We start from the raw sequence: 15,741 nt of genomic DNA on the forward strand, positions 1-15,741 counted from the left end.
TAGCATAGGGCCAGGGATTTAGCTTAGGGTTCTGCTACCTGCCTTGTAAGCACAAGGTCCCAAGTTTGATCTCAGTACACCAAAAAAAACCCTTTAGCATGTATTGTGTATATGTTAAAATACAAATATATATATATATATGTATGTATACATATAATATAAAAGTTACCACTTTTACCATATTTAAGTGTACAGTCCAGTGGCACTGAGTATATTTACATTGTTGGGTAGTCATCACCACCATCCATTACCAACTAACCCAAACTCCCCATTCCTTCTCCCTAGCAACCACTATTCTACTTGTCTCTATGAATGTGACCACTCTATAAATGCAACTATACAGTTTTGTGTTTTGTCCTTTTGTGGCTGGCTGATTTCATTTGTGTAATGTCAAGGTCCATCCATGTTGTAGCTTGTATCAAAATATCCTTCCTTTAGGGCCAGAGATTTGGCTCAGTGGTTCCGCCGTCTGCCTCACCAAGAGCAAGGACCCAAGTTTGATCACCGGTACCACAAAAAAAAAAATTCTTCCTTTAAAAGCTGAATGATATTCCAGTGTGTCCGTATGTGGTGTAGTGTGTGTCAGTTTGTTTATCCCTTTATCCGTTGATAGACATTTGCTTTCACCTTTGCATGTCATTTGATGGAGGAGAAAGTAAAGTGGTCTCGGTGTTTCTGTCCATAATATGCAGTGGGAGCATAGAACCTGTGCTTCTAGTCCAGTGGTATATTCTTTTTTTGTCATTTTAACAGCAACATTTTTATTTCTTTTGAGAGTTTTCCTAGAAGCAGATAACTATTGCATATGTTTCATTTTAGCATTTTAGAAATTTCCAAATGTTTTCTCCACAGTAAAGACAAATGAAAAAAAAATGGCTACTGTAGTTGGAGGATCTCAGACTTCAGAGGGATAGGATCCATTGCTCTTTATATGTGTGTGTGAGTGTGTGCATAAGTTTTGGTTAGTACTAGTTGCATTTCACTTGTATTTCTTACTCCCAATTTCCATACATCTTTTTGAAATCCAGATCAGTAGGACTCTATCAGGAAAACCAAACCCAGCCCTTCAGGTGCCTGAGTAAGAAGCCTGGATCCTATCGGCCTGTTTAGGACAGTTGCAGAGCAGATACAGAACTAGTTGAAGCAGCTCTGATTGTCTTAGAACAAGGGAAGTGGACCTCCAAATTCAGGAGAGGGGTGCATAATAGGTGTCCCATTCTGCAAGTTTAATAAACCCAGGAGACGTATACCCACTGTGGAGAGCTGCGTGCCTGTTCAAAGACTTCTTGCAGTTTAAGGATTTCATCACTATTATTGACCAGTGAAAGGTCAGAGTAATGAGCATACTGGCTGCGGATAGCCTCGCAGTTGTGCTGCAGGGATTTCATCGGAGCACCTTGGTCAGAAGATGCAGTGAACACAGTGAAAAGATGAAAGTGACAATCTTCGGGATCTGGGGATCAGTGTCAATGATAGCAGTCTTGTCCTGCTTATGAATCTGGTACACTGTTTTCAATTTGGTGCAAAATGCGTTGTCCTGGTAGCTGCCCAACTCCAAGCACTCCATGGAAGAGAAGTTCCTTGTCTTCTCTGTTGAAATGAAGTGGCACTCTGTCCCATCCTCCTCACTCTTCCTTGGTAGTTGTGCTGTATGTGAGGCAGGGTATACACACTTCTCTGGAATGTGGCTAAGCAGGACATTCTTGATGTGGCTGCGACCCACCCTGCTGGTTCCATGCGGCACCAAGGTCTTCTCTTGAACATAAGAAGCCAAACAGCTTTCTTATAAGAAACAACATCCCACTGGTCAGAAACTGAGCCGTGCTTAGCCATATATTTGTCTTTGTATTTAGTCTTCTCCTCAAAGGGACTGCAGCTTGGGGTTTCACTTGAAGCAGGTTGAGCCATACTCTCTACTCGTCATTCCTACAGCTCAGGGGAAGGAATTGATCTGCTGACTCCTTGGAGGAGCCTTCCACTGTCCCGGCCACCAGTCTCTGTCATCCTTGTTGATGATCTGAAAAATATCCCCCGTGACAATAGTTCCACCTCCTCACGAGGGATCAGACTATCCTTTGTAGGATCATAATCAAGCTGTGCTCTCATGAACATCTAAAGTGCAGGAAGACAGCTTTGCTGGTTGGGAATGATTTAATGAAATCATTCCTGTGGTTTCTTCTGCAGCTGACCCACTAAGAGATTTGTCACATATATTATTGATTTCTGGAATATCATCCCCCATGAAAGGGAGACTTACCTGTCAATCGTGCCAACGTGAAGAATTCTGGCCATAGGAAAGACTGGCCATAGGACAGGACTGCTTTTTATTTAGTTTCAGAGTGATTCCCATGTGCTCTCCTATGACCTCAGACTATGTGTGACACATTTTCCACTGAGATTTGTGGAATATCATCCCCCATGAAAGGGAGACTTACCTGTCAATCGTGCCAACGTGAAGAATTCTGGCCATAGGAAAGACTGGCCATAGGACAGGACTGTTTTTTATTTAGTTTCAGAGTGATTCCCATGTGCTCTCCTATGACCTCAGACTATGTGTGACACGCTTTCCACACCTCCTGCCCCCTGGCCTGGGCAGAGCTGCCTGGGGCTGCAGACTCAGTTACAGTATTGAAGTGGTGAGACATAGCCTCTGGCCAGCTGCACTTGTGCAGCAAGTGCTCCAGGTAGAGGTCAGAGAGCACCAAGTACGTGCTGCCTCTGCCTTGCTCTCACTGGACCTGAGTGTCATTTCTAAGGAGGCTGTGACACCAGAATGTGGAACCAGGCACCATTGGGAAGCAGGCCTGGGCCTGTTGAACAATGGAGGCAGTAGGGACGTGGTGCAGCTGCCCTGTGGTGTTCTGCTCTCTAAGATTGAGCCTGCCTAGTGCTTACACTGAAGAGCATACCACAGCGTCCATTATCTTGGACACTCCAAGTCAAGGCCAAGGGAATGACCTCAAATGAGGGGGAAAGGGGATAACATAGGACTCGGAGTCTACTGCCAATATTGTGGCCCTTGGTAAAATAGTAGATACAATACTTCATAAAATGTTTGAATGAATGCTTAAATACATACTACTCGTCATAATTTCCAAAAGCTAGAGATAGCCTGTTTAGAATAGATAAACAAATTGTGGAGCATTCACATAAAATCCTTTATAGCAGTAAAATGAATGAGTGCAGACCTACACAAAAACACGAACAAATTTTAAAGACAGAAGCCATATATAACAATGCATACTGCATTGTTCTACTTATAAAATTAAACTTTCTGTTTAAGGGTGCATAAATTGGTAGCTATACTATTTAAATTTTTAAAAATCGAGGAAGTGAACCCCTAAAAGTCAGAATAGTGGTTATCACTAGGGCTGTGGGTGGAACTGGGACTTCCTATTGGGAAAGGTTTTGCTTTCCGGGAAGGAAGGAAACCGCTGGGAAGCTGACAGCAGTTTGTTCGTTTACCTGAATGGAGATTCTGTTGGTGTTCGCTTTATGACAGTTTGTTGAGTTGTACATTCATATTTTATGTACCTTTCTCTATGGTCATGATATTTATAATAAAAATGTTTTTAAAATAATACAAGTCTCAAGGGGAAAATTATACGGGGTCATATGACAGAATCATACAGACAGTATTTTAGCTCTTCCTTTGTCAAATGAGAAAGTACATTTGACCCAGTTTGGAGCATACTGAAAAAGAACTGTGGATCGTCTGTATTAAAGTTTCCTCGTTCCTGCCATCCTGGAGTGGGTTCCCAAGTGGCTTTGTAGTTTGGGGAAATGAAAATCAAAGGAGAAGCAGCACTAAGTAGAAGCTTGTCAGCTTCTGCAATCCATTAAGGATCTGCTGCATTGTGAGAAGTCTGCGCCACTCTCCAGTGTCTGCACTCCTTAGAAACTGCTTTCACTTCCATCACGGTGTGATGCGTGAGAAGTCGGGGACAGTAAGTAGGACAGCTCTTCCTCACTGCAGAGGAACTCCCCACAGCCCCATTAATGCAAATGCTTCCTTTGAGCTACCATAGAAAGTAGAATTCAGATAAGCAAATCTTTAAACAGCTTTCGAAAACACGTGCTTCATTCATAGAATTTAAAATTAAAGGGCAAATTATTTTGTTAGTAGCTTTTAAACTGAGATAATGAACAGCCTCCCTGGTGCTTGGGTTGTGCTAAATACTGAAACCCTTCCCCTACATATCTCTGACTTTGGTTGTTCTTTAATTGGCTTACGCCTCAAAAAGCTTAACTGGCCTGTGAGCAGATTATTCAAATGATAGTCCCAATTCTGATATCACTTCATAAGATGAGTAACAGATCAACTGGGTATAGCCCACAGATGTGTCATAATACATAGTGTGACTAATTGGAAAACATTCTGAAATATTTTCATTAAATATACCCAGCCATCACTGCAAGCAGCTTTATATCAGATTTTATATGTGAGGGGACAGCAATTAGCCAGTTTGCTTTTCTCAGGATAAAACTCTATAATTTGATATTCTTTGACCATTTTATTCAGTCTCTGTACAGATTTGTTTTTGGTTAGTTGTTTGGTTTGTCTGAGACAGGGTCTTGCTATGTAGTCCAGGCTGGCCTTGAACTCATTACCAGTACGTAGCTGAGCTTGAACTCATGATCTTCCTGCCTCAGCCTTGAGTGTTGGAATTACAAGTGTGCACCACACCTGACTTGAGCACAGATTCTGAGTTGCAGAATTTTCAGCATTTTCAGCTGCTTTTGCTACAGGCCCTCCTTACCTTTCTGTCTCTCCTCTTTCAGGGTCTGACATTTCAGGAGGTGGAGAACTTCTTTACTTTTCTAAAGAATATTAATGATGTGGACACTGCATTGAGTTTTTACCATATGGCTGGAGCATCTCTTGATAAAGGTAAGTAAACCCAGAAGTTTTTTTTTTCTTGAAGATATAAGCATTGAATCTCTTAATTTATTAGACAGCTGCACATCCTTAACAGTAAAATGTCTGTTATTCTTGGCACTGTCTTTTGATTTATTTTGTTGGCACTGTACGAGCCTTGCATTTCACCTTGAGATGCCAAGCTCAGCAAATACATCTCATTGTACTAAGGGCTGTAGTCAGGGAAGATGCCCATCTTTAGGTGTTTGGCTTTAGAAACAGGCATCTAAGCAGAGGCACAGTGTGTGGAACTGCACACTTCTCTCACCTGAGCCAGAGTCGGGACATAATGAGAAACTGAAGTCATTCTGCAGGTGAATTACATGCATTTGATGAGAAGGGATGGTGTAGTTTATTTCTTAAAGATTTTTTTTAAAAGATACAGCCATGACTCTTAAGAATAGGACTCCCTGTCAACTTCATATATATTCAGTTATAGTTTATACAGGTGAGAGAGCAGAGGAATTGAAAGCACTTCTTTCACAACATTTTGTTATGAAAATTTTCAAACATTCAGAACAGTTTTTAAAAGAATACCCATGGCTGAGAGCAGCTCAGTGGTAGAGCATTTGGCTAGTATGTCCAGAGCCCTGAGTTCATTCCCAGCACAGAAAGCAAAGGAAAGAAGGGAAGGGAGGGGAAGGGAGGGGAAGGGAGAAAGGAAGGAAGGAAGAAAATAAATAAACCCATCTATATATCCAGCTCAATTAATGATTTTCTCTATTTGTTTGATCATATGTCTGTGTACAGCTTTGTCTAACTATTCTTCAGTCCCTCTTGAGTCTTTTTGGGTTTTTTTGTTTTGTTTTGTTTTCCTCTTCCTGGTTCTGGGGCTGGAGCCCAGGACCTTCACAACAAGCTACATCCCAGCCATTTTTTTTTTTTCTTCTTATTTTGAGATAGGGTCTTAACTAAGTTGCTAAGTTGTCCAGGCTGGGCTCAAACTTGCTATCCTCCTGCCTCAGCATCCCAGAGTGCTAGGATTGCAGGCGTGCATCACCATGCCTGACTCCTCTTGTATCTTGATGCATTCAAAGTAAATTGCTGGGCCAGGATTTAGCTGAGTGGTTCCACCACCTGCCTCGCAAGTGCAAGGTCCCAGCTTCGACCCCCAGTACCAAAAAAATAAAACAAAAAGTAAATTGGTGACATATGTGTACTTCACTCCTAAATACTTTGTTGTGGATATTACCTAAAGTTTGAAATTTGTTTAAAGTTGCCTCTTGCATTTTCTCAGGCATTTACTGCCCCTACTCACCAAGAGGCAGACCATTAATCTGTATACTTTCCCACCAGATGTTAACTATTCTTGTTCTAGAACTTTATACAGTGTACACATTTCTGAAGTTTTTCCCTGTATATTTTTGAGATCCACATAATCCATTCAATGAATACCCTGTTTATCCATTTTTCTGTGGACACTGGCTGTTTCCAGTTATTGGCTGTCTTCAATAATGCTGCTTTGAATGTTCTTATGCAAGTTTTTTGAGGATATATATTTTTATTTCTTTTATATAAATATGTAGGAGTGGAATTTCTAGGACCAGGGGAAGATGACTATTTTGTTCATAAAAAGCATGGATGTGCAGAGCTGGGAATGTGGCTCTGTGACAGAGCACCTTCCTACTTAGTATGTGTGAGGCCTTGGGTTCTATCTCGACACCACAAAGATAAATAAGTGGATACCCAGTTTTACCATCATTATTTGTTAACAAGATGCTCCATTGATTTGCTTTGATATATTTATCAAAAGTCAAATGATACAGCCAGGGATGTAGCCTAGTAGCACCGTGCCTGCCTGGCAAGTGCAAGGTCCTGAGTTCAATTCCCTGTACTGGGGTGGGTGGGTGGATCAAATGACCGTTTAATGTGGCTCTGTTTCTGAACCCTATGTTTGCTGACATTTATCTGTGTGTCTCTCCTTGTGGCCACACCCACTGTATTCATTATTACAACTTAGTAGAAATTCATAAAATGTCAGCTATTGTAAATGCTCCCAACCTAGTTCTTCCTTTTCAAGGTTGCTATGAATGTAAGAAATGGGATTATAGCTAGACATGGTGTCGCACACCTGTAATCCTAGCTACTCAAGAGGCTAAGGCAGGGGGATCATGAGCCAGCATAGACAATGTAGGGAGACCTCATCTCAGAATAAAATTTTAAAAGCTGGGGATATAGCTTAGTAGTAGAGCACTCGCCTAGCATGCTGAAGGGCCTGAGTTCAATCTCCAGAACCTAGAAGGAGGAAAAAACAGAAGGAGAGATGGAATTATTATTATGGTAATCCTGACTGTATCTGTCAATTTGGGGAGAATTGACATCTTAGTAATACTGAGCATTTCAATTCAGAAGCATAATATATCTCTCCATATTTTTTGTTTTGTTTTGTTTTGTTTGAGACAGGGTCTCACTATGTAGTTGAGACTGACCTGAACTCACTATGTAGCCCAGGCTGGTCTTGAACTCACAGCGATCCTCCTGCCTCAGTCTCCCAAGTGCTGGGATTATAAACAGTCGTGTTATCTGCAAATAGTTTCATCTTTTTTTTATGATTTTTTTCTTGCCTTATTGCACTAGTACAATATTGAGTAGATGTAGTGAGAGTAGACATGCTTCGCTTCTTCCTGATCTTAGGGGAAAAGCATTCAATATTTCACCATTAGGTTGAATATTAGATTTTTTCTTAGATACCAAGATGTCAGATTATGGAAGTTGTTTTCTCTTACTAATTTTAAAAGGGCTTTTTATTATTAGTGGCTCATATATAGAGAGAGAAATTATTCCATAGTGTCTTACCTTTATTCTTTTAATATGGTAGATTCCATTAATTATTCTGTATAGCCCTGAAATAAACTCCATTTCATCAGGTGTGTTAGACTTTTTGAAAAGCTAGATTTGATTTTCTATTGTTTTGTTAAATATTAGAGGGATACTGGTCTGTAATTTTCTTTTGCTGTAATGTCTTTTCAGTTTTATTTTGTTTTTGTTTTTTTTTTGGTACTAAGGTTCAAACTCAGATCCTTGCATTTGCAAGGCAGGCAGCAGAACCACTGAACTAAATCCTCAGCCCAACATTCTTTAAAATCTCATTTCTTCAAAGTTAATTGAGTTGGTTATGGTGTCGCATGCCTATAATCCCAGCACTTGGGAGCCTGAGGGAAGAAGATTGCCATGAATTCAGGGCCAGCCTGAACTACCTAGCGAGACCTTGTCTAAAAACAAAACAAAACTTTAATGAGATTTGTTTTGTGGCTGAGTATATAGTCAGCTTATCTGTATTTGAAAAGAATGTATATTCTAAAGCTATAAAAATGTCAGGCTAGGTCAAGTGATAGTGTTTTCAGATATCCTTAGTGGCTTTTTTTGGTTGCTGGTCTTCAGTAGCAGAACAATGTTAAAATCTCCAAGTATAATGTATGGGTTTTTCCTATTTCTCCCTTTATTCTTTATTTTATTTATTTATTTATTTTTGGTACCAGGGATTGAACTCAGGTCCTTACGCTTGCAAGGCAGGTGGCGGAACCACTGAGCGAAATCCCCAGCCCTCTATTTCTCCCTTTAAATGATATTAGTCTTCATTAATTTGAGCTCAACAAGCTACATCCCAGCCATTTTATTTTTTTCTTCTTACATACTTACGATTACTGTGCTTTCCTGATTATTTGGCTCCTTTGTTATTATGAAATATTCTCCATCTTGTGTAATACTCCTGTTGGAATCTTTTATGTGATATTAATATAGTTAATTAGCTTTAGTGCTTATTATTTGCACATAGTGTAAATTTTTCTCTTCTTTTATATTTAGCCTATTTCTTCTTTTAGGTTATGTGTCTTTAAATTGTATCTCTCTTTGACACACTATATTTTATATTTTAGTAGTTTCTCCAGAATTAAAATACAACTTTTTATGGCTTGCTTAGAGTTAATATTGATTGTACCACTGTAAGTGAAATGTAAGAATTTTGCAATTTTACAGTTATATTTAGCACCAGCCCATTTTTATGCTATAGTTGTCATTTTTATTTTATCCATATACAGTATACTTTTTAATACAATGTTTGTTAGGATTTTTGCTTTCAACAGTTATATAGGAAATTAAAGAGGGGCCAGGGATTTAGCTCAGCAGTTTGGTGGCCTGAACCCGAGTTCAATCCCCAATACCCCCCCAAAAAAATTAGGAGAAAAATAGTCTTTTACACTTATCTATATAGTTACCATTTGAGTACTTCTCATTTATTCCTGAAAGAATAAAGTCTAAAGAGCTTCCTCCGTCATTTTTTTAGTACAGCTGTTAGCAATAAATTCTCTTCATTTTGGTTTATCTGAAAATGTATTTATTTCACCGTCAAGTACTTTTTAATCTCTCCAAAGCACTGACTGAGCCTTTATAAAGTCTTGCTTATTCAATAAGTTTCAGTGTATTCCTTAAGAATTTCTCATATAAGATCTAATATATGAAATCTAACAAAGTCAAACTAATAGAAGCAGAGTAGAATGGTAATTGCAGGAGCAGGGAGCCTGGAGAAGCTGGGGGAGATTGGTCAAAGGATACATGGTTTCAGTTATGCAGGATGAATTCTAGCAAGCTTCTGTACTACAGGATGACTGTGATTATTATATTACATACTTGAAGTTTACTAGGAGAGTAGATCTCATGTGTTTCTTACCACACACATATACAAAATGGTAACCATGTGAAGTGATGTAAATGTTAATTAGTTTGATTATGGTAATCATTTTGCAATATGTACATATCAAAACATCACATGGTACACTTTTAAAATGTACAATTTTTATTTGTCTATTATACCTCATTAAAGCTGGAAAAAATACAAGATTATCTCATCTGCAAATAGAAATCACTTAGCCAGGCATGGTGCCGCATGGCTGTAGCCCAGCTAATTGAGAGGCTAAGGCAGGAGGATTGTAAGCTTAAGGCCAGTCTAGGTGACTTAGCAAGACCCTGTCTCAAAATAACATTTTTTAAAAAGGGCTGCCACCGTAGCTCAGCTCTGAAGCACTCACCTAGCATGCACCCTGGCCTCAATATGCAGTACTGCAAAAAAATAGAAAGAAGAAGATATCACTTTACTGTTCCTTTCAAATCTGGTTGCCTTTTATTTCATTTTATTGATCCATATAACTTTTTAAAATAACATTTGTTTAAAATAGCAGTGTTTAAAATAATACCTCCTCTGATCTTTGTGGAATTGGGGAGGGGTGACATGGAGGTTGGAGAAAAGGCATTATTACCAGGTCACTTCTCTAGAATAGCTTGGATTATATTGCTCCATTTCACTAAATAGGATTTGACAGTACAATATCTAGAGACCCAAAAGTTTAAAAGTTAAAGTTATCACTTACCAAAATAAAATTAATAAGCTTTTGTTTTGTTTTATTTTGTTTTAGACGGTCTCACTATGTAGTTCAGACTGGCCTTGAACTCACTATGTAGCCCAGACTGGCCTCAAACTTGAAGCAATCCTCATGCCTCAGCATTCCAAGTGCTAGGATTATAGGCATTACAGGCATCTGACACCATGCCTGGCTCCTCTTTTTTTATAACTTTTTTTAAGAGCTGAACTAAAGCCAACAGAACTACTTTAAAGAACAACTAGATAGAATGATTCAGTGTCTGTGTTAAAATTATAGGGTGTACAAAATAGAATGATTCAGGGTAGTGGTAGCAAAGAAAAATGCAACCTAGTGATTAAAAATAAAGAAAAGGAAACGTGTTTCTTTTAAATGATTATAGGTCATTTGCTGAGATGTTTAAACTTTCATAGAGTTCATGCCTCATCATCCTTACTAATAGAAACAGTGCCGCAAATTTTGCTTTGAGGTATATGATATTTTGCCACTTGCTTTGACGTATTAGTTTGTTTTAGCTATATAACATTGGATTGCTGAGTATATGATAGATATCTAAGGGAAAATGCTCTGGATTCATGATAGGCTTACAGGAAAAACCCACACAGCTGCTATAACAGAGCCGTTTGTTACAGCCACAAACTTGATGATTGGAAACAACAGAAATTTGTTCTCTCACAGTTACAGTTATAAAGACAAGAAATCTGAAATTAAGATGTTGGCAGGGCCACAATCCCTCTGTTTTAGTCACCTTTCCATTGCTAGAATAATACCTGATGAATACAACTTTAAAAAGAAAGGGTTTATTGTGGTTCACAGTTTCAGAGGTTTGAGTCCATGGCCGGCCACTCCAAGACAGAAACATCATGTTGGAAGGGAGTGATAAAGGAAAACTGCTCATCTCATGGCAGACAGGAAGCAAGAAAGATCAAAAGAAGAAGGGGCCAGGGACCAGATATAGCCCCTAAGGTCACATCCTCATGACCCACACAGACACACCCTGAAGTGTGCTTTATTATTCTAGGTGTCTCAGGGCCAGGGATTTACCTCAGTGGCATTGTTCCTGTCTTACAAGCACAAGGTCCTGAGTTCAATCTCAGGTACAAAAAGAAAATTCTAGGTGTCTCTCGAGCCAATCAAGTTGATAGTCAAGGTTAGCTGTCACACCCTCTAAAGGCTCTCAGGGACCATCTTTACTTGCCTCTTCTAGCTTCTGGTGGCTCTAGGTGTTCCTTGGATAGCTCTGGTCTCTGCCTCTGTCTTCACATGGCCTTCCCTTTCTCCCTAATATCTGTGTGTGTGTGTGTGTGTGTGTGTGTGTGTCTTACAAGGATACTTATCATTGGATTAAGGCCCAACTGGGTAATCCAGGATAGTCTCATCTCACAGTCCTTGACTTAATTATATCTACAAAGACCTGGTTTTTTTACAGGGGCGGGGTTTTGTTTGTTTGTTTTTTTGTTTTTTTGGTACCGGGGATGAACTCAGGACCTTGCACTTAAAAGGAAGGTGGCAGAACCACTGAGCTAAATCCCCGGCCCAAGACCCTGTTTTTAAACAAAATCATATTCACAGGTTCCAGGAGTTCAGATGTGGCATATCCTTTTAGGGGCCGCTGTTCAACCCACTATAGCAGCCAAGAACTAAAAATTATTCATATATACTGCAGTCTGAAAAAAAAAGGTGAATTTTAAAGCTTAATTTGTTTTAAAGAAACCCAACTATAACCCTTACCTAGGCCACTTTTTGTTTAGCTTTCAAGTCTCAATTCAGGTATTACTTTCTAAGAGAAAACTTCCTTGATGTTTTAAAATATTTTCCATAACTTTTTTAATTAAAAAAGAGAGGATCTAAGCTAACATCCTTTGCCTTCAACTGCTGTCATCAACTCCTAATGGTAAACTATGAGCATGGGCATGAATTGCCACAGAGATGGCGAATGAGCAGAACGAAGACTGCTGACCACAGTACGTGGTACCGAGATGGTAAGCTCTCAGTAGATGTTTATTGAGTTAATCATTCCCCACATGGGCGGAAGCTCAGACAGACAAACATGAGCATTATCCTTGATTCCTTACCACCCCTATGTCCACGTTTACTTCTTCAGTAAACCCTTATCTTTAACTCCAAAATGTACCCTATAACCGGCTCCTTTTCTCCCCATCTCCGTGGTAGCCGTGGTCTCTTCCCTCGGGCTTACAAAGGGCTGCAGGTGCCATGGGCCTTGTGTACTCTCATAGTTTGTCCAGTATCACTTTCTTCCCAGTCAGTCTCTTTATAGCCCAGATATACCAAGTGTTCCCATCTTCTACCCTGCGCACTCTTTCCCAGGATCTCCAAGTGTTTACCTCTTCATAGTTCAGGTCTCCTATAAAGACCTTCCCATTCTAAAATAACTCCATCATTCTGTACCATGTCATCCTGTTTTTCACCACCTGACATTTTCTCATATATTGATGTGTTTATCTGTCAACCCTTAGAATGCTTATATGTCTTGCTTTGGCTGTCTCCCCTGTGTGTGGAGAAACATTGGGATATAGCAGGCACTGGATAAATATATGATCAGTAAGTGAATGAGTGAATGAACATATTGACATGTGAACAAGACATAAGATTCTAAGCTAATAGGCTGGGCGTGGTGGCACACACCTATAATCCCAGCATTTGGGAGGCTAAGGAAGAAGGATCACAGCAAGTTTGAGGCCATCCAGGGACACATAGTGAATTCAAGGCTAGTGTGGTACTAGGGATTAAACCCAGGATCTTCAAATTGAGCTGCATGGTTTGTTTTTGGTTTTTTGTTTTTTGTTTTTGTTTTTGTTTTTGTTTTTGTTTTTGTTTTTTTTTTTTTAGCAAAGTTGCTCTGAGTCATTAAATTTTTCAGGCTGGGTTTGAATTTGCAATCCTCTTGCCTCAGCCTCCCAGAATGTAGGAATTATAGGTATGTACCACCATGCCCAGCAGAACTGTGGAATTTTACTGCTAATATGAATGAGTCTTAAAAGGGGGTATGGAGTGTAGTAGTTAAGAACACAGGTTCTGAAGTTACACTGCCTGGATTTAAGGCTCCGTCATTTATTAGTGAGGTTACTTTGTGCAATTTCTGAGTTTCATTTCTGTGTTTTTAAAAGAGGATAAAATACCTCTTAGGGAAAATATGAGGATAAATCTACACAAAGCGCTTAGCTTTGTCCCTGTCTTATGATGAACATTAATAAGTGTCAGCTGCTTCTATAATAAACCTGATAATGTAAACAAAATACTGTGGGGCCGGGGATTTAGTACAGTGGCACTGTACCTGCCTCGCAAGTGCAAAAGAAAAAAAGAAAAAAAATACTGTGTGGCTTATCCAGTTTTTCAGCCAGCAGCACAGGTAGTGCTGGGAAGGAATTCCACCCTTAAGAAGCTCACAGTCTAATGGAGGAGAAAGATAAATAGACAAACAGTTCTGGTTTGGTATGATAAGTGCTGATCAGCCATAGAAGATCTAGAGGCTTAAAAGCAGAGCCGGCACATACTAGGGTACGGAAAGAGGAGGGCAGGGCTAGAGAGAGGAGTCCTTTTTGTCTGACTTCTGCTCTCAGAGTTCATTGCTCCCAGTCTCTGCTGTCTTCATGCTTTCCCAGGAGGTTAGGACCTTCAGACATTGGCTCCTTTAGAAGCTGTGGCACTGCCTTTTCTTTAGCTGGTTTAGAGCTTAGAGACCAATCTTTAGACATAATTCCCAATCTTTAGCACAGAATTTCCCAAACAGCATTAGGAAGAACATTGTACACTGCAATATGTTCGTGGTTCTGTAAGGTTATGTTTTTTAAAAAGTGTTCCGTGGTTCAAATAAGTTTGGAAAATGCCAAAGTTAAACAGAACTTCTCTCTGCATCACTACTCCTGCCAGTGTTTAATATTATTAATCTCCAGAGAAGGATGATACTATCAGTAATGTTACCTGTCCTGTACTGGGGTGTGTCTGGGAAGATTATTATTCTCCAAAAGCAAGTTCCCAAGCTTAATTTGTGTCAAACTATCTTTTTGTTGTGGTTGTTGTTGTTGTTGTTGTTGTTTGAGACAGGGTCTCACTATGTAGTTGAGACTGACCTGGAACTCACTATGTAGCCCAGGCTGGTCTCGAACTCACAGCGATCCTCCTGCCAGCCTCACAGCCTCCCAGTGCTGGGATTACAGGCATGTGCCACTCTTTTAGTGCCTTTTAGAGTTAATGTTCCTCTGAACTGTTTGAGAGACCTGGGCAGATAGCAGCTGCAGAGTTACCCTAACAGAAATTATCCACTTCCTAAAAAAAAATTTGGGGGGTGGGGTTTGGTGGGTTTTTGTTTTGTGTTGTTTTGTTTTGTTTTGTTTTTTGATACCAGGGATCAAATTTGGGACCTTGTGCTTGCAAAGCAGGCAGCGGAACCACTGAGCTAAATCCCTGGCCCTCCAGTTCCTAAAATTGGAAGTTTCAACAAGATTGTATCTTTAGTTGTGCATGCCCCACATAATAAGGACCGTCTGGGTGAGAATGCTGGTTAATTCTGGAAGAAAGAGCCTTTCTCCGAGAAATATTACGTGTCCAACCATAGATCAGCTCTTCTGCTAAGCAGTCAAAAGGAGCCAGTTCTGTTGCTCATTATACACACATTGGGCATAAAATTAGATGTATGACCTCTCATAGGCTGTCTGGATTATTTAAGTAGTCTGCTAAAGAAGGTAATGGGAAATTGAATGCTTCCTATGATTAAGTGGTCTAATATTACTTGAGCTAGGGCTCGAGAATGAGCTATGGCCTGTAAATCTCAGAGTATTGCTGTTTCTGAAAGAAGAATAAAAAGTTTCCAGGTACAGTAAAGCCCCAATGGAAAGCACCACAGGATATTATGGACTTGGTAAACTTGTGGGTCCAATTGTGTTACCCCTGTAATTTGAGCTGTAATTTAGGAAAATAATGACACAAATATAGTTCATGGCCTGTACAACTGATGTGACCTTAGATTCTACTCAGATTGGAAATTGTAATGCATAACGTTGTGCCCCTTAATTCTTCAAGTCATTCATGTATACATTTCTGATGGGCCACTAGAATAAAGAGTAAACAGGATGCCCTCTGCAACCCCAAGGATTTTTTTCAGAAATATCAGTCTCACTATCAAAAGGTCTGTTTCTGTTGTCTCTGAAGTGATTTGGATCACCTGAATGACCTCTGAGAACCGTATGGCTTTCACATCCTTTCAACTGAATAATTTAGGGTAAAAGCCCTGCTCTCTTGGCATTTACGTTCCTACTGGGTTGTTGGAGGAGTCAGAAATCAATGCTAGAGTAAGCAGCTTCTAGCGCATGACAAACTCATCTCTTCTGAACAGTCATCTTCAACAGTCCAGCTGACACCTCTCCTGAGCAGGAAGCTCAAGGAGGCTCAGTTCTAAGTGTTTATGTACATTATCTCTCCTAATCTTCAAAA

The 15,741-nt window shown here is 39.8% G+C and overlaps 1 protein-coding gene and 1 pseudogene across 4 annotated transcripts in view; one reads left to right on the forward strand and one right to left on the reverse strand.

Moving 5' to 3' along the window:
- The window catches only part of Micu1 (mitochondrial calcium uptake 1), a 180,149-nt gene that overhangs the window by 145,557 nt on the left and 18,851 nt on the right, over window positions 1–15,741 (forward strand). For all 4 annotated transcript variants that reach the window (XM_033766549.1, XM_033766550.1, XM_010606589.2 and 1 more), the window contains one exon: window positions 4,783–4,891. In XM_033766549.1, the coding sequence (XP_033622440.1) occupies window positions 4,783–4,891 (109 nt within the window). The remainder of the gene's footprint in view (window positions 1–4,782; window positions 4,892–15,741) is intronic.
- Window positions 1,227–2,749, reverse strand: LOC104849943 (annotated as a pseudogene).

This window comes from Fukomys damarensis, unplaced genomic scaffold (assembly GCF_012274545.1).
Source record: "Fukomys damarensis isolate Sample0158 unplaced genomic scaffold, DMR_v1.0_HiC HiC_scaffold_20, whole genome shotgun sequence".
Taxonomy (NCBI): Eukaryota; Metazoa; Chordata; class Mammalia; order Rodentia; family Bathyergidae; genus Fukomys; species Fukomys damarensis.